Source organism: Eucyclogobius newberryi, unplaced genomic scaffold (assembly GCF_026437365.1).
Source record: "Eucyclogobius newberryi isolate DKJ021-1_F unplaced genomic scaffold, fEucNew1.0.hap1 SCAF_19, whole genome shotgun sequence".
Classification (NCBI taxonomy): domain Eukaryota; kingdom Metazoa; phylum Chordata; class Actinopteri; order Gobiiformes; family Gobiidae; genus Eucyclogobius; species Eucyclogobius newberryi.
In genome coordinates, this window is record NW_027315823.1 from 586,970 (window position 1) to 608,356 (window position 21,387).

The window sequence follows — 21,387 nt, forward strand, 5'->3', positions numbered from 1 at the left end:
ACACACATTACACACAACACACACATTACACAACACACACACATTACACCACACAACCATTACACACATTACACAACACACACATTACACACTACACACATTACACACAACACACACATTACACACAACACACACATTACACACTACACATTACACACTACACACAACACACATATTACACACAACACACACATTACACAACACACACACACATTACACAACACACACATTACACAACACACACAACACACACATTACACAACACACACATTACACACAACACACACACATTACACAACACATACACATTACACAACACACACATTACACAACACACACATTACACAACACATACACATTACACAACACACACATTACACAACACATACACATTACACAACACACACATTACACACAACACACATTACACAACACACACATTACACAACACACACATTACACAACACACACACATTACACAACACACACATTACACACTACACACTACACACAACACACACATTACACAACACACACACTACACACTACACACACATTACACAACACAACACACACATTACACACAACACACACATTACACAACACACACACATTACACCACACAACCATTACACACATTACACAACACACACATTACACACTACACACATTACACACTACACACATTACACACAACACACACATTACACATTACACACTACACACTACACACACATTACACAACACACACATTACACAACACATACACATTACACAACACACACATTACACACTACACACTACACACTACACACACATTACACAACACACACATTACACAACACACACATTACACAACACACACATTAGTGTAAACGTCCTCACCCGTCCCAGCAGAGACTTGAAGACTTGTCTGATCTCTTGTCTTTGAGCGTTGCTTCTCTTCGCCACAATCTCAATGATGGAATCTTCATCGGTTCCTACGGCACAGAAACAACTCCATCATCTCCTGCCGCGGCTGCATGAACACATTACAGATGGAACCGGCAGAAGTCAAAGTTGTGTGTACAAGTCTAAAAACTGCTCTCCTTCCGTTTGTTTTCACCGTTTCTTTATAATGACAAACGATCAGAAATGTGGACTGACCGAAACCCTTCATGGCCTTCCTGAGCGCCTGGGCATCAGCGGCAGGGTCAGAATCGGAGGCAGGACGGACTGTCGGTCTCAACTGACAAATGAAAAGAAAACAAATATATAGAGACATTACAAAGAAGCTAAACACAAGAGCAGCATTAGCATAGCATTGAGGCTAATTAGCTGCTTTGACTGACTCAGGATCAGACCGTTTTAAAGGAGATGAAATGTTTGACTTATTTTGATCCTTTTTAGATTGCTTTGTGATATATTCGATGATAGTACTTTGACGTGTGTACAATCATAGATACACGTGTACAATCATAGATACACGTGTACAATCATAGATACACGTGTACAATCATAGACACACATGATTCAGGACCAGGACTGACCTGAACTTTGGTGCTGGCGCTGATCTCCCACATCTTATATGCAATCTGAGCCGCTTCAGGGAAGAACTCTCCTGCCAGACTGGACACAGCAGATGTGCATTTGTGACAGAAGTAACAGTAGTAACAGTAGCAGTAGTAACAGTAGTAGTAATAATAGTAGTAACAGTAGTAGTAGTAGTAATAATAGTAGTAGCAGTAACAGTAGTAGTAACCGTAGTAGTAGAATACTACTACTAATAATAGTAGTAGCAATAACAGTAGTAGTAACAGTAGTAGTAGAAGTAATAATAGTAGTAGCAGTAACAGTAGTAGTAACCGTAGTAGTAGAATACTACTACTAATAATAGTAGTAGCAATAACAGTAGTAGTAACAGTAGTAGTAGAAGTAATAATAGTAGTAGCAGTAACAGTAGTAGTAGAAGTAATAATAGTAGTAGCAGTAACAGTAGTAGTAACCGTAGTAGTAGAAGTAATAATAGTAGTAGCAGTAACAGTAAAATATGATAAAAACATGGTTAAAGTTAGATAAATACATCATTATTAATCTCCTCAAAGTGGTTTTAGCAGGAGAAACATTCCCAGTAGAAGAGGCAGTGGTTCAAGTAGTAGTAGTTTGTTATTTGCATTAGTATTAGTAGTCTTGCTCCTGTCTGCTACTGCGTGTGGACATAATGTAGTCATCTGTATGAAGGGTGGACACACTGGCGTCCCCCAGAGGACACTCACTCGTCGTCTCCGCCGCACAGGTTGAGCAGAGTCCTCTTGTAGTCTCCTGAAGTGTCGTCCTGAACACACAAAACAGATGATCACAAGCTGAGCTCCAAGCGGACCGAGAGGGGCCCCATATCCACAAGACCAGGGGCCCCATATCCACAAGACCAAGGGCCCCATATCCACAAGACCAGGGGCCCCATATCCACAAGACCAAGGGCCCCATATCCACAAGACCAGGGGCCCCATATCCACAAGACCAGGGGCCTCCAGAGCTGAACGTGAATCCAATCTGACTTTTTTATTGCCTGGAAAATACAAAATATCTCTCTGTATTTTTCTACAGATCGATATCAGTCTGGTCACTCCCTAATCTCCATGAGTTCAGATGGGCGTGATTGACGGCTGGATTAGCCAATCAGGGACACGCATGGTCCGTCTGCATCAAAACAAACATGGTCGCTTACGAAGACAAAATATCACTGGAAAAACATTTTCTGCAGAATCAATGAGCGCAGCACAGAACAGTCAATCTGAGGTGAGAGAAGTTTGATTTAGGTCTAAATGACAAAAGACCAACGAGAGGCTCTTTTTTACCTGCCTCACAGAAATAAACACTTCTGATTGTAAGATACGCTCTGAGTTTGACCCGAGGCGCAACGGAAGAGTGTGACCAGACTGAGAAGAAAGAACTGGTCTCAAAGTGCTGCACAGAGTGAACAACATAACACATAAAATAACATTACTAAATAAGAAAAAAATCATAAAAGGTCAATTAAAAACCCCATAGAATGTAGTAAATTAAAATCAGTTTTGCTCCAGTGCAGACATCTTGTAAAAGCAGGTCAAAATGAGACTGCTGTGTGCTGTCTGCATCGTGTGCGTTGTTAACAGGCTAGTTGTCGTTAGCTTAAGGGCTATACTCATGTTGTCCTCTTTGCCGTAATTAATTAAGATTCTAGGAACGTGTGAGAAATACATTTGGGCCGTTGCAAACATTTTACTAAATTAACATGAACTAACAATCAGGTTCAGCTCCTTTAATAAGAGTTATTAAACACATTGTTCCACTGCTTATGCTAATGCTAATACCATCACTACGACAGTGTTACCCGCACACTCTCGCTCTCTTTAATCAAAAATATCGGAAATGTCTACTCCTTTTTGTGACGCATTATGGGACATTTTGAGAGCGTTCTTTGCAGTCGTTGGACAAGTGGTCACTACAAAAAGGACATGGACCCTGTGTAGCAAGGGCAGGCCGGGGACAAGGGTGGAGACTTAAACACGGTCCTGGGATGGAGACGTCTTTATGAACGTGTGAGTGATGTTCAGACCCACAGACTTGTTTGGGTCAGTCCATAGCAGAGGACAGATGCCTTGTTTGGGTCAGTCCACAGCAGAGGACAGATGTCTTGTTTGGGTCAGTCCACAGCAGAGGACAGTATTGTTTGGGTCAGTCCACAGCAGAGGACAGATGCCTTGTTTGGGTCAGTCCACAGCAGAGGACAGTATTGTTTGGGTCAGTCCACAGCAGAGGACAGATGCCTTGTTTGGGTCAGTCCACAGCAGAGGACAGATGTCTTGTTTGGGTCAGTCCACAGCAGAGGACAGTATTGTTTGGGTCAGTCCACAGCAGAGGACAGATGCCTTGTTTGGGTCAGTCCACAGCAGAGGACAGTATTGTTTGGGTCAGTCCACAGCAGAGGACAGATGCCTTGTTTGGGTCAGTCCACAGCAGAGGACAGATGTCTTGTTTGGGTCAGTCCACAGCAGAGGACAGTATTGTTTGGGTCAGTCCACAGCAGAGGACAGATGCCTTGTTTGGGTCAGTCCACAGCAGAGGACAGATGTCTTGTTTGGGTCAGTCCACAGCAGAGGACAGTATTGTTTGGGTCAGTCCACAGCAGAGGACAGATGTCTTGTTTGGGTCAGTCCACAGCAGAGGACAGTATTGTTTGGGTCAGTCCACAGCAGAGGACAGATGCCTTGTTTGGGTCAGTCCACAGCAGAGGACAGATGCCTTGTTTGAGTCAGTCCACAGCAGAGGACAGTCTTGTTTGGGTCAGTCCACAGCAGAGGACAGTCTTGTTTGGGTCAGTCCACAGCAGAGGACAGATGCCTTGTTTGGGTCAGTCCACAGCAGAGGACAGATGCCTTGTTTGGGTCAGTCCACAGCAGAGGACAGATGTCTTGTTTGGGTCAGTCCACAGCAGAGGACAGTATTGTTTGGGTCAGTCCACAGCAGAGGACAGATGCCTTGTTTGGGTCAGTCCACAGCAGAGGACAGTATTGTTTGGGTCAGTCCACAGCAGAGGACAGATGCCTTGTTTGGGTCAGTCCACAGCAGAGGACAGATGTCTTGTTTGGGTCAGTCCACAGCAGAGGACAGTATTGTTTGGGTCAGTCCACAGCAGAGGACAGATGCCTTGTTTGGGTCAGTCCACAGCAGAGGACAGATGTCTTGTTTGGGTCAGTCCACAGCAGAGGACAGTATTGTTTGGGTCAGTCCACAGCAGAGGACAGATGCCTTGTTTGGGTCAGTCCACAGCAGAGGACAGATGCCTTGTTTGAGTCAGTCCACAGCAGAGGACAGTCTTGTTTGGGTCAGTCCACAGCAGAGGACAGTCTTGTTTGGGTCAGTCCACAGCAGAGGACAGATGCCTTGTTTGGGTCAGTCCACAGCAGAGGACAGATGTCTTGTTTGGGTCAGTCCACAGCAGAGGACAGTATTGTTTGGGTCAGTCCACAGCAGAGGACAGATGCCTTGTTTGGGTCAGTCCACAGCAGAGGACAGTATTGTTTGGGTCAGTCCACAGCAGAGGACAGATGCCTTGTTTGGGTCAGTCCACAGCAGAGGACAGATGTCTTGTTTGGGTCAGTCCACAGCAGAGGACAGTATTGTTTGGGTCAGTCCACAGCAGAGGACAGATGCCTTGTTTGGGTCAGTCCACAGCAGAGGACAGATGTCTTGTTTGGGTCAGTCCACAGCAGAGGACAGTATTGTTTGGGTCAGTCCACAGCAGAGGACAGATGCCTTGTTTGAGTCAGTCCACAGCAGAGGACAGTCTTGTTTGGGTCAGTCCACAGCAGAGGACAGTCTTGTTTGGGTCAGTCCACAGCAGAGGACAGATGCCTTGTTTGGGTCAGTCCACAGCAGAGGACAGATGCCTCGTTTGGGTCAGTCCACAGCAGAGGACAGTATTGTTTGGGTCAATCCACAGCAGAGGACAGTCTTGTTTGGGTCAGTCCACAGCAGAGGACAGTCTTGTTTGGGTCAGTCCCCAGCAGAGGACAGTCTTGTTTGGGTCAGTCCCCAGCAGAGGACAGATGACAGAGGACGTGCTCTCACCTGGATCATGTTGTAGAGCGACTTCTCGTAGCGCAGGCGGAAACACTCCCTGATGTCCAGCATGTCCAGCTCCGAGCGGCAGATCATGATCCGGATTAGGGTGTTGTCTGCAGTGCCCAGGCCCTGGACGCACACAGTTATTCACACACAGTTATTACACAGTTATTACACAGTTATTCACACACAGTTATTACACAGTTATTACACAGTTATTCACACACAGTTATTACAGTTATTCACACAGTTATTCACAGTTATTCACACACAGTTATTACACAGTTATTACACCGTTATTCACACAGTTATTCACACAGTTATTACAGTTATTCAGTTATTCACACAGTTATTACACATTTATACACACAGTTATACACACAGTTATTCACACAGTTATTCACACAGTTATTCACACACAGGTATACACACACAGTTATTACACAGTTATTCACACACAGTTATTCACAGTTATTCACACACAGTTATTCACACACAGTTATTCACACAGTTATTACACACAGTTATTCACACACAGGTATACACACACAGTTATTACACAGTTATTCACACACAGTTATTCACACAGTTATTCACACACAGTTATTCACACAGTTATTCACACAGTTATTACACACAGTTATTCACACAGTTATTCACACACAGTTATTCACACAGTTATTCACACAGTTATTACACACAGTTATTCACACAGTTATTCACACACAGTTATTCACACAGTTATTCACACACAGTTATTCACATACAGTTATTCACACACAGTTATTCACACAGTTATTCACACAGTTATTCACACACAGTTATTCACACAGTTATTCACATACAGTTATTCACACAGTTATTCACACAGTTATTCACACACAGTTATTCACACAGTTATTCACATACAGTTATTCACACAGTTATTCACACAGTTATTCACACACAGTTATTCACACAGTTATTCACACAGTTATTCACACAGTTATTCACACACAGTTATTCACACAGTTATTCACACAGTTATTCACACAGTTATTCACACACAGTTATTCACACAGTTATTCACATACAGTTATTACACACAGTTATTCACACACAGTTATACACACAGTTATTACACACACAGTTATTACACAGTTATACACACTCCAGGTGTGTTTTTGATGAGGGCAAAATGTTGGAACATCAAAAGAGTCAGTTAAGCATACACATCCTTTAAATGTCATTGTTTTACATTTGTTGTTGTTTTATTGATAATTAGAATGTAAAACTAGCATCTGAGCTAAAGGCTAACTAACTTTAAGATGAGATTTTGGATGTTGTGCTTCTGTAAGAATCTAAACCTTTAAACCCACTAAACCGCCTCTTTTACATGTTACTGGTGAGGAGCAGATAAATCATATATTTATAGTTATATACTATAGGGACTGGCTTCACTGTTCATTAGTAAGTTTGATTTGATGTCATTCTTACCTTCATGGACTTGTAAAGACGTCTGGCAAAGAACATGGGGACACTTCGGATGCATTGGACTGAGTAGGAAAAAAAAGATCAATTCATTTAATAAATACAATTCATCTAAACAAAACAGTGTATTTCATGTCAGTGTTTGAGTTTGCGTCTTACCGACAGCCAACATGAGCCGCTCAAAGTCCCCTGACAGCTCGTTCTTGATACTGTCCTCGATAGTTGTCTCGTAGGCTTTCTCATACTCATCGAAAACTAGAACAAAACAAATACAATAAAAAGAGACTTGGTGCGTTCTAGTTCTGGTTTAAACCTTTTGAGCCATAAGAAGCGACAGGAGCAACGTAATGAGCCACGTTTCCACTGGTTTGACCTAAAGTGTCTCCTCTGTCTTAAGTGGAATGTACTGACCCATCCAAAGTGGACCATGAGAGGCGGAGGACTGTCCAGGACTGTCCAGTGAGCAGAGACGTTCCATGGTCCAGTTTGCAGAGTCATGGAACAAAACAAGCTGAAAGAGCATTTTGTGCATTTGCAATTACTACTACAGCCACCACTACTACAGTACTACTACTACTACTACTACTACTACAGCCACCACTACTACAGTACTACTACTACTACTACTACTACTACAGCCACCACTACTACAGTACTACTACTACTACTACTCCTACTACAGCCACCACTACGCCGGTACTACTACTACTACTACTACTACTACTACTACTATTATAGCCACCACTACTACAGTACTACTACTATTACTACTACTACAGCCACCACTACTACAGTACTACTACTACTACTACTACTACTACTACTACTACTACTACTACTACTACTACTACTACTACTACTACTACTACTACTACTACTACTACTACTACTACTACTACTACTACTACTACTACTACTACTACTACTACTACTATAGCCACCACTACTACTACTATAGCCACCACTACTACAGTACTACTACTACTACTACTACTACTACTACTACTACAGTACTACTACTACAGTACTACTACTACTCCAGAGCGTTGGGCCTGTGTGTCTGCTCCTGTTTGTCCTTCCAAACCATGAATGCTTCAGATGTCTCAGACGGGTGTTACAAGTGGAACCAGCAGCAGCAGCAGCAGCTGCAGCAGTATTAGTATTACTTCGTAGCAGTGTTTGGTAGCATTACTTTTAAAAGTTACATCGTTACTGCCCTGGAAAACGCGTTACGTTACTGTGCTACTGTGTTATAAAAATAAAGCATTAGAGTACTCTTGCATGACCAATAATTATCCTTATTGTATAAAATTTCCTTTTGTGTAGTTCATTCACGAACAGCAAAACAGAGTCTTTAACTGGTTTGGAACGTTCTCTGAACACGAGGCTCTCATTACACTCAACTTTCAACACTACTGATGCAAAAACTAAACCTAACACTAGGGGGCGTGCCTCTGACGGCTTGGCTTTCCTACACACACAGTGACATAATCATTAAAATATCGAGTAAACAAGCAAAGTAAATGTGTTTGACTGGGCTTTATTCATCTTTTATGTTGACAGTTTACCACAATATAATGCAACAGAATAAACACGTGGCGGCCTCAAACCATGAAAAACATTGTTTTTCAAAAAGGTGCATCTGAAAGTTTATTTCTCTTTGGCGTGAGGACAAGACTCCCAGTCACTAGATGGCGCTAGTGTGCTCACAACATGTCGAGATGAGACCGGCAAAGAGATGATGACGTGACCAAAACTAACGCGTAAGTGAGTTGAAGATGGTGCGGGGGGAAGTCTAAAGAATGAAGTCTAAAGTCTAAGACGTATGACAACAGTAGGTGGCGGTAATGGAACAGTTGGATAACAACCGTCATAAAACAACGAAGAAGAACCGAATCTAAGAAGAAGTAACTTGAGGAGTACAAGATTACATGCAAAAAACTAACGCTTTATGTTACTAAAGTAATTTGAGTACTCCAACGCTTTTCCAGCTAACGCATTTCAAGCTAACGCATTTCCAGCTTACGCATCTCCAGCTAACGCATTAACAGCTAACGCATTTCCAGCTAACGTATTTCAAGCTAACGCATTACCATCTAACGCATCACCAGCTAACGCATCACCAGCTAACGCATCACCAGCTAACGCATCTCCAGCAAACGCATCACCAGCTAACGCATCTCCAGCTAACGCATCACCAGCTAACGCATCTCCAGCTAACGCATCACCAGCTAACGCATTTCCAGCTAACACATTTCCAGCTAACGCACTTCCAGCTAACGCATCTCCAGCTAACGCATTTCTAGTCAACGCATTTCCAGCTAACGCATTACAAGCTAACGCATTTCCAGCTAACGCATTACAAGCTAACGCATCACCAGCTAACGCATCACCAGCTAACGCATCACCAGCTAACGCATCACCAGCTAACGCATCACTAGCTAACGCATCTCCAGCTAATGTATTACCAGCTAACGCATTATCCGCTAACGCATTTCCTGCTAACGCATTACCCGCTAACGCATTACCCTCTGCTTAGCATTAGGATAAGTAGTACTTCTTACCTTTGCGCAGGTGAGGAATACTGCGGTTTCCCAGGATCATGATGAACTTGGCCTCGTCCGTGCCCCACTGCTCTTCTCCTGCAGCGTACAGGTCCTACAAGAACTTCACCAATTAACTATCCAGTCCTTCAATTAGCACAAGCAAACCAACCAAATTAATCTGGAGGGATTGGATCATGACGAATTTATGTTGCAGACTTGAGTAAACTTCAGCAGCGGTAGAGACATTCAGCATTTGGGTGGCAAAATAAAACAGAATAATTACTACTACTACTACTACTACTACTACTACTACTACTACTACTACTACTACTACTACTTATCTAAATAAAGGTTCTTTAACATAACTTTAAGTCTAGTAGAAGTGGAAGATGTATCCAAACAAATTATGATATTCTGAGATATGAAAATTTGAATATGTGTGTCTACAATTAATACTAGTGTCTACAATTAATACTATTAAAATGACTTTTAAAAGAGCCAAAAATGTCTAGTCCAAACAAAGGTATAAAGTCATATTTCAGGTTAATTTGATTATACCGGTATTTCCATTTACATCCGTGCACATTCCTATTGTGAAAACATCCTTTGAATAGTGTCATTGAGCTCAAACTCGCTTGTCAAGCAAGCGAGTTTATTGATTTTTTATTGAAGTCATGTGGACAGAAAATGTGCTTATGTCCGGACTTTTCAGCCCGGCTCAGACTGGTTCAGACAGGGCTCAGAGTCCTAGTTTAGTCCTAGTTTAGTCCTAGTTTAGTCCTAGTTTAGTCCTAGTTTAGTTGTGGCGATTGCCTTGTCACATGACACAAATATAAACCCATAGTAAAAGTGAAATACTGCAGTACTCAAGACTCACCTGGACGTCCTCTGCAACTAAATCCTCTTCCACTGCTCCAGACTCATCCCTGGTCCCCTGCAAAGTGACACATATTACTACCACCAATACTACTACAATAAACTACTACTACAAATACTACTACTACTATTACTACTACAACTACGACTACAACTGCTACTGCAACTGCTACTGCAACTACTACTACTACTACTACTACTACTACTACGACTACTACTGCAACTGCTACTACAACTACTGCGACTACTACTACTACTACTACTACTACTACTACTACTACTACTACTACTACTACTACTACTACTACTACTACTACTACTACTACTACTACTACTACTACTACTGACCTGAAGCAGAACAACCAGCATCTTCTGAAAATGTCCTGAAGTGTCTGCGATGATGTCCTCCTCCATTTCTCTGCCATATGCTGAAATGAAAGTTTAGATCTGGTTTAGTCCCGGTTTAGTTTGGATTAAGACCGGATAATCCTGGTTCAGACCCAGTTCTCGATGTAAGAAGTTCTAGTTTAGACTCAAGGCAAGTCACGTTTGGACTGGCTCAGGTGCCTCAGACCCGTTCACTTCAGAGCGCTTTGGAACAGTTCTGTTAACGGCAAAATGTGTCTCTCACTTATGTTTTCTTATTAAATAAAACCTAAATTATATCTGAATGATACTTTTTAATCACAAGGCCGATCTCAGCGATTCTGTTGAGTAATTCTGAGTTTGTGTCACTGTGAGCTGTGGCTAAAGCTAGCGTGGACAAGAAAATACATCTATTTGATTCTCAGCTTTGTCTGCATTTATTTCACGATGCTGAGGTGTGCTTGTCCAATCATCTCGCTCTGGGGTGTGGCCAGTCTCGCCAGGTCCTCAAAACAAAACCAGAAAAATGTGTAATGCACAAAAACTGCCAAAACATTAGAAAACTTGCTTGAGCAAAGTCGTTCATTTAACATTATATTATTGTCATAGTCACCGTCTGTCTGGTGATGTATAGTTTTGTCTTGTTTTACTCACGGTGTTTCTGTCTCTGCTCCTCTTCGTTTCCCCCCTCCCTCCTTGTTCTCCTCTCTGGTTACCGCCCCCTTGTCTCTCTGGTTACCGCCCCTTTGTCTCTCCGGTTTCCACCCCCTTGTCTCTCCGGTTTCCACCCCCTTGTCTCTCTGCTCATCACAGGCTCTCCTCACCTGTGCGTGGGTTCACAGCTGTATCTGCTTGTTAATCACTGGGTGTAGTATTTTAGGGGTTTGTTTCCGCTGCTTCAGTGTGAGATTGTCTGCGTTGCCCTGTTCTGCCCCAGCATTCGAGCGGTCTGATTTTGATTCCTGTTCTGACTCTGACTTCTGATTTTTGCCTGCTCCTCGTGATCCTGTTTGCCGTCATCGACCTTGGACCGTCCTGAGTATTCCTTCTGCCTGACCTCTGACATTGCTGTTTGTCCGTGCACCGAACCTGGAACGGATTTATGACTACGACTCTCGCCTGCTCTCTGACCCCCGCTGTATGCTGGCTCTGACCGCCGCTGTATGCTGGCTCTGACCCCCGCTATATGCAGGCTCTGACCGCCGCTGTATGCTGGCTCTGACCCCCGCTATATGCAGGCTCTGACCGCCGCAGTATGCAGGCTCTGACCGCCGCTGTTTGCTGGCTCTGACGTCTCTGTATGCAGGCTCTGACCCCCGCAGTATGCTGGCTCTGACCGCCGCTGTATGCTGGCTCTGACCGCCGCCGTATGCAGGCTCTGACCGCCGCTGTATGCTGGCTCTGACTCCCGCTATATGCAGGCTCTGACCGCCGCAGTATGCTGGCTCTGACCGCCGCTGTATGCCGGCTCTGACCGCCGCTGTATGCCGGCTCTGACCGCCGCTGTATACCGGCTCTGACCCCCGCTATATGCAGGCTCTGACCGCCGCTGTATGCAGGCTCTGACCGCCGCAGTATGCTGGCTCTGACCGCCGCTGTATGCTGGCTCTGACCGCCGCTGTATGCTGGCTCTGACCGCCGCTGTATGCTGGCTCTGACCCCCGCTGTATGCTGGCTCTGACCGCCGCTGTATGCTGGCTCTGACCCCCGCTGTATGATGGCTCTGACCGCCGCTGTATGCTGGCTCTGACCCCCGCTGTATGCTGGCTCTGACCCCCGCTGTATGCTGGCTCTGACCCCCGCTGTATGCAGGCTCTGACCCCCGCTGTATGCTGGCTCTGACCGCCGCTGTATGCTGGCTCTGACCGCCGCTGTATGCCGGCTCTGACCGCCGCTGTTTGCCAGCTCTGACCGCCGCTGTATGCCGGCTCTGACCCCCGCTGTATGCCGGCTCTGACCGCCGCTGTATGCCGGCTCTGACCGCCGCTGTATGCCGGCTCTGACCCCCGCTGTATGCCGGCTCTGACCGCCGCTGTATGCCGGCTCTGACCCCCGCTGTATGCCGGCTCTGACCCCCGCTGTATGCCGGCTCTGACCGCCGCTGTATGCCGGCTCTGACCGCCGCTGTATGCTGGCTCTGACCCCCGCTGTATGCAGGCTCTGACCGCCGCTGTATGCAGGCTCTGACCCCCGCTGTATGCTGGCTCTGACCCCCGCTGTATGCTGGCTCTGACCCCCGCTGTATGCCGGCTCTGACCCCCGCTGTATGCTGGCTCTGACCCCCGCTGTATGCTGGCTCTGACCGCCGCTGTATGCTGGCTCTGACCCCCGCTGTATGCAGGCTCTGACCGCCGCTGTATGCAGGCTCTGACCCCCGCTGTATGCTGGCTCTGACCCCCGCTGTATGCTGGCTCTGACCCCCGCTGTATGCCGGCTCTGACCCCCGCTGTATGCCGGCTCTGACCGCCGCTGTATGCCGGCTCTGACCGCCGCTGTATGCCGGCTCTGACCGCCGCTGTATGCCGGCTCTGACCGCCGCTGTATGCCGGCTCTGACCGCCGCTGTATGCCGGCTTTGACCCCCGCTGTATGCCGGCTTTGACCCCCGCTGTATGCAGGCTCTGACCGCCGCTGTATGCTGGCTCTGACCCCCGCTGTATGCTGGCTCTGACCCCCGCTGTATGCTGGCTCTGACCCCCGCTGTATGCTGGCTCTGACCCCCGCTGTATGCTGGCTCTGACCCCCGCTGTATGCTGGCTCTGACCCCCGCTGTATGCTGGCTCTGACCCCCGCTGTATGCAGGCTCTGACCCCCGCTGTATGCTGGCTCTGACCCCCGCTGTATGCTGGCTCTGACCCCCGCTGTATGCAGGCTCTGACCCCCGCTGTATGCAGGCTCTGACCCCCGCTGGAAGGATCTTCCCTTGTCGTCCAGCCATTACCAGTGACTTTGTACATTTCTGCTTCGTTCTATTAAAGACTGTTTAATCATCGCCTGTTTCCAGCTCCATTCTGCCGTTCGTGACAATTATAATATATTTTTGTTACAGCTTGTAATAAAAGCATTTACATCATATCTCACTTGCTTTGTTGTGTCTCTGCTCTGTTTCGCTAACTCTTTTTGATACGAGCACTGGCCCCTCTAAGAATGTTTGTTTTTGCCGTTCTCCACTCTGGATCTACTGTGGTGTAACTCCTTTCCCTGAAGTCTCTACTGTGAAGAGAGGCTACAGTGGACACGATTTGTAGCTCCTCCTTTGCACCTCCTTTACTTTGGATTACCCCAAATAAATTGTCTGTTTGCTGTAACCTGACCCAACTTTTTTCAAGTGGGTCGGTCGGTAAATTCTTATTTTTTTTACTTTGAAGGTAAAGAAAAAGATCATAATTTTGCCATTTTTGACTCTGAGTGACCGCCAGGGGTCAGGCTTCAACAGTCAATGGCGGAAAACGTCAGACTAAATCTCCCGATTTTAAGATATTTCAATCGACCTTTTGTATGCCGTTATCCTTTATTTTGGTAGCGAAGGTGAGCGGGGGGAACATGCGGGGGATGTGATGACGCTGCTGGGGGTGTTTCCCACCCAGAATGCAATGCGCAAGTCTAATTTAAATGAAGTCACACCATGACACAGAACAATATGAGCGGTGGCCAGGGCAGTGGAGCTGACAGAGCTTAATCAACACATAGAAGACATTATAGATTCCCTTCTGCCTGATCTGTTTCATAAAGAAGCATATGGAGGGCTGAAAATGTAGAAGTATATGCGTTGTACAATATGTTCTTTGTCCCTTGGGATGAAACATAGATTTACCAAAGCTATAAAATTATTCTACACGGTGCTTTAGGAAAGTCTGGTTGGTGAGTCGGTGAAATATTTGAAAAATAAAGTTAGGCTAGTTTTATACCGGGTCAGTCGGGTTACGGCAAACAGACATATTATTTTGCTCAGTCTTAAGGTTAAGATTTTAGACCAACTTGGACCATTTGGATTGGCTGTGACTCACCATCTCTGTAGGCTGCGACCATGTCATGAATCTGCCGGTTGTTTCTTGAAGCCAGAATTTCGATTAAACATTTCTCGTCCGTTCCCGCTCCCTTTGAACACACCCGACAACGTTTAAGCATTAAAAACAAAAAGAGGTTTAAAATGAGGACAAAGAAGAAGACATGATGGAGTCTCACTTTAATGGCGTCGTGGATTTCTTTGGCGTCGTGATAAGGAGGACTCCTCATCAAACTCACGATGAGGCGCTCGAACTTCCCCGTCAGCTCGTACTTCAGGTCTTCTATCAGGTCCTACAGCAGGAAACATTCACAACCAAATGAAGGAAGCATCTTTCGGAGACTTCTTTCTGCTGTTCAGTTTTGTAGGGTGTGAAAAATAATCTAATTTCTTTTGGTCGAGCGTCTGATGAAAGAAAGTATCAAGCTCCTGGGAAGGGAAAGCATGAGACGCTGTAACTACTGTATTTTCTGTAAGAACCAGGATCAGTTTGAACCACAAACCCATGAATTCAAAAACAAGCCTAAAATTCACAAACTTTTAATTCTACCTGAACTCTTTTTTTTTTTTTTTTTTTTCTTAAAGGTTGAATGGACGATTTTTTGGGCCCAAATCTGAGTCTTATTTCCTCGTGGCGTGGACTGTTGATTAGTCCTGCCACGTATCAATCATAAAACGCACCTGCTGCTCACCTGCAGCCGCGTGCGGCTCGTCCCCATGAGAGCAGCACGTTTCCGCGTTTCTTTAAGCGCATTGATCTATCATAATATAGTTCCCTCAGTGTACGGGACAAAATGAAGACGGGGAAAGACAGTTCGAGCTGTCTCAGAAGAGACGGAAATCTACGGGAGACGAGAGATGCGATGCGATCCGTCGCGCTAATAAACAAACGCACGTGTGTGTTGTATCAGTCCACACGGGGGAGTGGCATGTGCGCGGGGGAGTGGCATGCGCACGGGGGAGTGGCATGCGCACGGGGGAGTGGCATGTGCACGAGGGAGTGCGCCTGAGTTCTCAAATCGCCGAAAAATCGTCCATTGCGCCTTTAACGTCAAGTCTCTAAATCTTTTTGATATTGGCTTAAGCTTTGAACCCAACAAAGTCTCAGTGGAGTGTCAGTCCAAACCTCCAACAGCAGCTTTACTCCTGCAGATACAGGATCTAAAGTCTGGAAAAACTGATTTTCCTCTGGGCAGAGCTTGTTTCTGGTGTTATGTTCCGTGTTCATTTCAAGCTGCCTGTCTCAGCTTGTTGTATACTTGGAATTCATGACTATAATAAGAATAAGATATGCAATAGGAATAAAAATAGTCGGAAAAAAAAAATCTATTAAATTGAAATTGGCCTTGAAAATTGGCATCGGCCATAGAAAACCCCACAAGGGTCGACCTGGAGGAGAGACTGTGGCGCTGCTGTTACAGGAGGCGACAGACACAAGGACGACACAAGAAGCTCACACTTTGGTCTGAGAAATAATCTAAATAAAACAGGACATTTACAGGATGTTAAGGTGTGAAGGCTGATTTTACTCTATTAAAGACTAATCATACAACAGCCTAAACACAGTGCTATCAAAGCTGTTCCTTTTTCCTCCAAATGAAGTGTATTAAGTGTTCTAACTGGTTCTGTCCAGAATGAATTAGTTTACAGTAATATTTATTTGTTTTAAATGCCGTATTTTCCGGACTATAAGTCGCACCTTTTTTCATAGTTTTGGCTGAGGTGCGACTTATACTCCAGAGCAACTTATATGTGATATTATTCGTTATTTTCACACTGGCAAACACAAGAGGGCGCTCTAGGCTCCAAGCGACGCAGAAGAAGAATCGGCACTTGTTAGCATGTTGTTTATGCTATAGTTATCTGAATAATTGTTAATATGTTACGTTAACATACCAGACACTTACCACAGTTCTGTCTGTGCGTCATGTAGCTGAAGGTGTTAGCGTTAGCATACGTACACCTTGTTCTTTCATCTGTTATTATCTTAAACTGCATTTCAAGATTACATTTCTGTTCTTGTTCTTGTATTTTATCAAATACATTTCCTTAAAAAATGCGACTTATAGTCTGGAAAATACGGTATTCAAAAGTGTAGAGAAAATACAAATAAATACAAATCTTTAAAAGAACCAAACAACGTATACAAAAAAGCTGTTAATATTGGTTAACTGAATCTGTAACTGTGTCTAAAATGTAAAATCATGATTTCATATGTTATAGTTTTCTTAAATACCAAACAAAATCATCGGATGTCTTCTTTCCGTTTGACCCTGAATCCAAAGCTGTACCTTCCCAAAGTTCCCCTTGTAGGCAGTGATGACTTCCTGTCTCTGGGCGGCGCTTCGTGATGTCACCAGATCCAAGATGGCGTCTTTGTCACTGCCTGGAATGAATAGTTTCACCAAATGAATGTTTGAGCTTTAAACTATTAACTAAAATAATATGTCTGTTTGTCGTAACCCGACCCACCCAGAATAAAACTGGCCGACTGATCTAAAATTATTTAATTTTGCTGACTCACTGCCCGTATTTTCCTAAAACGCCATGTAGAACAATTTTTTCACACTGATGAACTTACTTTTCATTCTAAGGGACAAATAGCGCATTGCACAATGTACATACATTTACATTTTCAGTCCTCCATTTGCTTCTATATGTAACAGACCATGTAGGAGAGAACCCATACTGTCAGCACCACTGGTCTGCCCACCGCTCATGCCGTTCTGCGTCATGGTGTGGCTTCATTTAAATTTGACCTGCGCTTTGCATTCTGGGATTGAAACACCCCCAGCAGCATCATCACAACAAACATGGCGGCGCCCGTGTCCCCCGCATGTTCCCCCCGCTCGCCTTCGCTACCAAAATAAAGGATAAAGATGTACAAAAGGTCGATTAAAATATCTTAAAATCTGGAGATTTAGTCTCATGATCGGGTTGATCGAGACGTTTTCCGTCATTGACTGTTGAAAACTGACCCCTGGACTGTTGAAGCCTGACCCCTGGTGGTCACTCCGAGTCAAAAAATTGCTTTTTTTTTGCCTTCAAAGTGAAAAAAATAAGCATTTACCTACCGACCCACTTGAAAAATGTTGGGTTGGGTTACAGCAAACAGACAATTTATTTGGGGCAGCCTTACTTAAAAAAAATAGACATTTGATTTTCATAAACCTGCAAATTTCCAGAATCAAGATAAACAGGTTCCAAATTAATTTAACTTCTACTGATTTATTCTCACTTAAATTACCACCTTTCTTTTCATCTTAAAAATAAACATTGATTATCTTCAATATTTATCACTCCCAGTAAGTTCAGAAGGTCTTAAGTGCTTGAGCGTAACAAGAGTAGGCAAGCACTTCTCATAGATCTACTATGAAGAAACCATTCATCATTGTATTGACCGAGAAGGATCATGTTCTTTCTGAGAGCACCCTCGGGTGCTGATGTGGGCGCACACAGGTCTGAGTCAGGGTGCCAATAGACTCACTGTAGGTTTAATGAAACTGTCACAGCTCGACACAGGTATCGATCTTTTGAAGTGGAAGTGAAAGCGAGGCATCACCAGATTTAGTGGGAATCCAAATAAAAAGTCTTGCATTTTACACAACTATTTATTTGGAGAAGAAACTGAAAGAAGGTCATTTCAGTTTAAAGACAAGGACACGACAGCATCTGAGGGAAGGACTGAGATTACCACAAGGTGGAAAGAATACAATTCACATTATCACAGGAGTATTCCACATAACTCTGTCAGACCACGCGGCCCTGGCAAAGTGACCCTGTGACGGAGCCAGTCCGTCTTTAACTGGTGTCGGCGCTTATTTGCTGAGCAACCGCGCGGCCCTTCATGCCCGCGCGCACTTTCCAACACACACTCATACATTCCCCGCTCCCCGCGTTGCCCTCTGTTTCATTCATTCGCATCAGACGCTACACACGCATCTTTCCCCTCACTCCTCCCTCACTCCTCCACAGGGTGCACACTTGCGCGCGCTACGTTCATTCTAATCACATACGCCAGTTTTTACCTGTTTTGTCACGAAGCCGCGCTCCGCCAATGCGTCGCGTTGGGTCAAAACCGAGCCAGGACTTCCTGGAAGTTTAAATAGGCGCTGTTCACACCGTGGTGCTGACCATGTGAAACCGGGTATTTTATGTGTTTGTATTGCTTTATTTTGAACATGTGTATATAATTAATGATGTATTATGTTGTAGGAAGAGGCCACAACAGTTTATTGTCAGTTTATTTGCGATTTGAATTATCTAGTTATTTTGCTCAGTGGGAGGGGCAAGTGGGGAATAAAGGCGAGCCGCTCTTGGCTGTGGGAGGAGTCTGTCTCCAACAACAGAGAAGTTAACAGTGTGAGAGAGAGAGTCAAAGAGAGAGCGTGAAAGAGAGAGCAAGTTAAAGTTGAACTCAAAGTTGGAACTCTGTAAATATATGTATTTTGGATTTTTGGACCTTTTTGCTCACTGTATATATTTTTGCACTGTTGCACTATTTTTGCACTTCGGTTTTGGCACAATAAATCCACCTGAGCACTTGAAATCTGACTTCGCCATTGTTTTGAGAGAGAGCCCCGCTACAGACTCAAAGCAAAGAGGGCCCAGGTGATGAGTCAGAGGTCAAAGGTCACCGCAGTGAAAGAGAAGGTGCAAACGGGCCGAATAGTAGTGCAAAGTACCTGCTGGTGATGGGCAGAATATGTTCAGTTGTTTAATAAATTATGCTTGTTTTTGTGATAATTTTTATATATTTTAGGTTTTCTGTACATAAATTTACTATTCAAATACAGGTTGAAAGAAAATAACAACGGTCAATGTAATATAGTTAATACATTTTAGCCAAGTACAAAACTCATTAGCATCACATTGAACCAAGAATCCACAGTAAAGTCCATCACCAGTAACTGGTCATTTTATCTAGGAACTTTGTTTTTTAAAACAAATCTGAGGAAACACATTCCAGGTCATGTTCTCACTTTAAACTGTAGCTGGTTATAGGACTTTGAGCTGTTCTTTTGAGTCATAGTTGCACCATGACTGATGTGAGCAGATAAAAGTGACTTGTCAGTGTAAATGTTGCATCTTATGTTCATACTTTATCCTTACTGAAAGTATACAAGAGGTCATGGTGTGCCCATGAGTCAGAGGAGTTACACCACATGTGACTCTGCTCCACGCAGTAGATTTATTCTAAAGAAACTCCTTTCTCATCACATGTGGCAAAGGTCTCTTTATGCTCAGTGAGGAAGTGCAATGCTGCACCAGTCATATCTGAAGGAAAGTGAGGAAGAGCAGCTCATGTTTGTGTCATATTAACGTCACTCAGGGATATGGGCGGAGCCAGGCCCTGGCTTTGGGGCTTGAGCCGTGGATCCTTTAAAAATGCAGTCTGACACAACTAAGTGATTAGCGCAGTAGAGCGTGGGGATGTGACGCAGGGGACCGGGGTCTGAATCCAGCAGTGGCTTCACTTTTATCATGTCGTTCTTTTCACATTAAAATGTTTTCAAAGTGAAACTCGTCATTTGTGCAGAGGGAGGGTCACGCTCCTCCAGCTCTGATTGGATGCTTGTTCTCTTCACCCGTTTCATTGGTCATTTTTGTTGAATTGGTGTATGATTGGTTGCATGTAGAAAGTGGGCGGGAGCGTATAAAGTGGGCGGGGTTACAGCACGTCATGTGATCTGACCATGGAGCTGACGTAAAGGTCTTTTCTATCATTTAACTGAGGTTTTGCAAAAAGTGAAGGGCATAAATAAGAGCAGATCGACTGGAAAAAAGAGACATTCAGAACATGTGCTGAAAAACAAAGTTTATCTAACGTAGAAGAGACGACAGCACATGATCGTTCAAACCATGAAGTCATTGTGGTTGTAGCAGTGGCTCAGGTTTTATTCATCTAAAAAGCAGAGAAACTACAGGACAAACAGCTCACTGAGGCAGGCGTCTGCTAAAGGTAAGACTGACTTTTACTTTCTACATGTTTTTCATATTTGTTTTGTCACTGATTGTTTTAAAGAACACCAAGATGTACAATTTCTTGAATAACTAAATGTTACCTCTGCTGTTCTGTTCAAGGTTTTTTGGAGGGAGGAGCTCTCTCAGAAGGCAAAAAGTCTGTCTTTGCCTTTGGAGGGTCACTGTCTGTAACTGCACTAAAACCACATCATATTGGCCAGAATGAACCCCCTCCCTTTCTTTTTGGGCTAAGCCCCGGATGTTTAGAATGTCTGGCTCCGCCTCTGCTCCAGGGCCTTTAGAACAAAGACAGTTCAGTGTTTATTATTTGGTCACAGTCTTTAGTTTGTCCTCTATCTGAACCCGAGCTGTTCTGCTCTTCTTCTGTGCGAGTCACAGTTTGTCAAGAACACAAAGAAGATGAGGCACTATGTGAGTTTTCTGGTGGGGTCCGCCACCTGCTCATCTCCATGGAGATTTTATTGCTTTACCTGGAATGTTGCACAATCTGGCATTAAGCTTATCCATCTAAAATGGCCTGGTGGTGTCACTTTCTCATCTCCATGGAGACAGA

The 21,387-nt window shown here is 44.4% G+C and overlaps 1 protein-coding gene across 2 annotated transcripts in view; it reads right to left on the minus strand.

Moving 5' to 3' along the window:
- anxa6 (annexin A6) overlaps window positions 1-21,387 on the minus strand; it is a 70,128-nt gene that overhangs the window by 17,550 nt on the left and 31,191 nt on the right. For both annotated transcript variants that reach the window (XM_072451432.1, XM_072451431.1), the window contains exons 4-16: window positions 17,141-17,235; window positions 15,029-15,142; window positions 14,851-14,941; window positions 10,827-10,906; window positions 10,480-10,536; window positions 9,621-9,714; window positions 7,216-7,311; window positions 7,063-7,121; window positions 5,593-5,715; window positions 2,256-2,314; window positions 1,530-1,608; window positions 1,147-1,228; window positions 886-980 (exon numbers count right to left, since the gene is read on the minus strand). In XM_072451432.1, coding sequence (XP_072307533.1) covers window positions 886-980; window positions 1,147-1,228; window positions 1,530-1,608; window positions 2,256-2,314; window positions 5,593-5,715; window positions 7,063-7,121; window positions 7,216-7,311; window positions 9,621-9,714; window positions 10,480-10,536; window positions 10,827-10,906; window positions 14,851-14,941; window positions 15,029-15,142; window positions 17,141-17,235 — 1,124 coding nt within the window. The remainder of the gene's footprint in view (window positions 1-885; window positions 981-1,146; window positions 1,229-1,529; window positions 1,609-2,255; window positions 2,315-5,592; window positions 5,716-7,062; window positions 7,122-7,215; window positions 7,312-9,620; window positions 9,715-10,479; window positions 10,537-10,826; window positions 10,907-14,850; window positions 14,942-15,028; window positions 15,143-17,140; window positions 17,236-21,387) is intronic.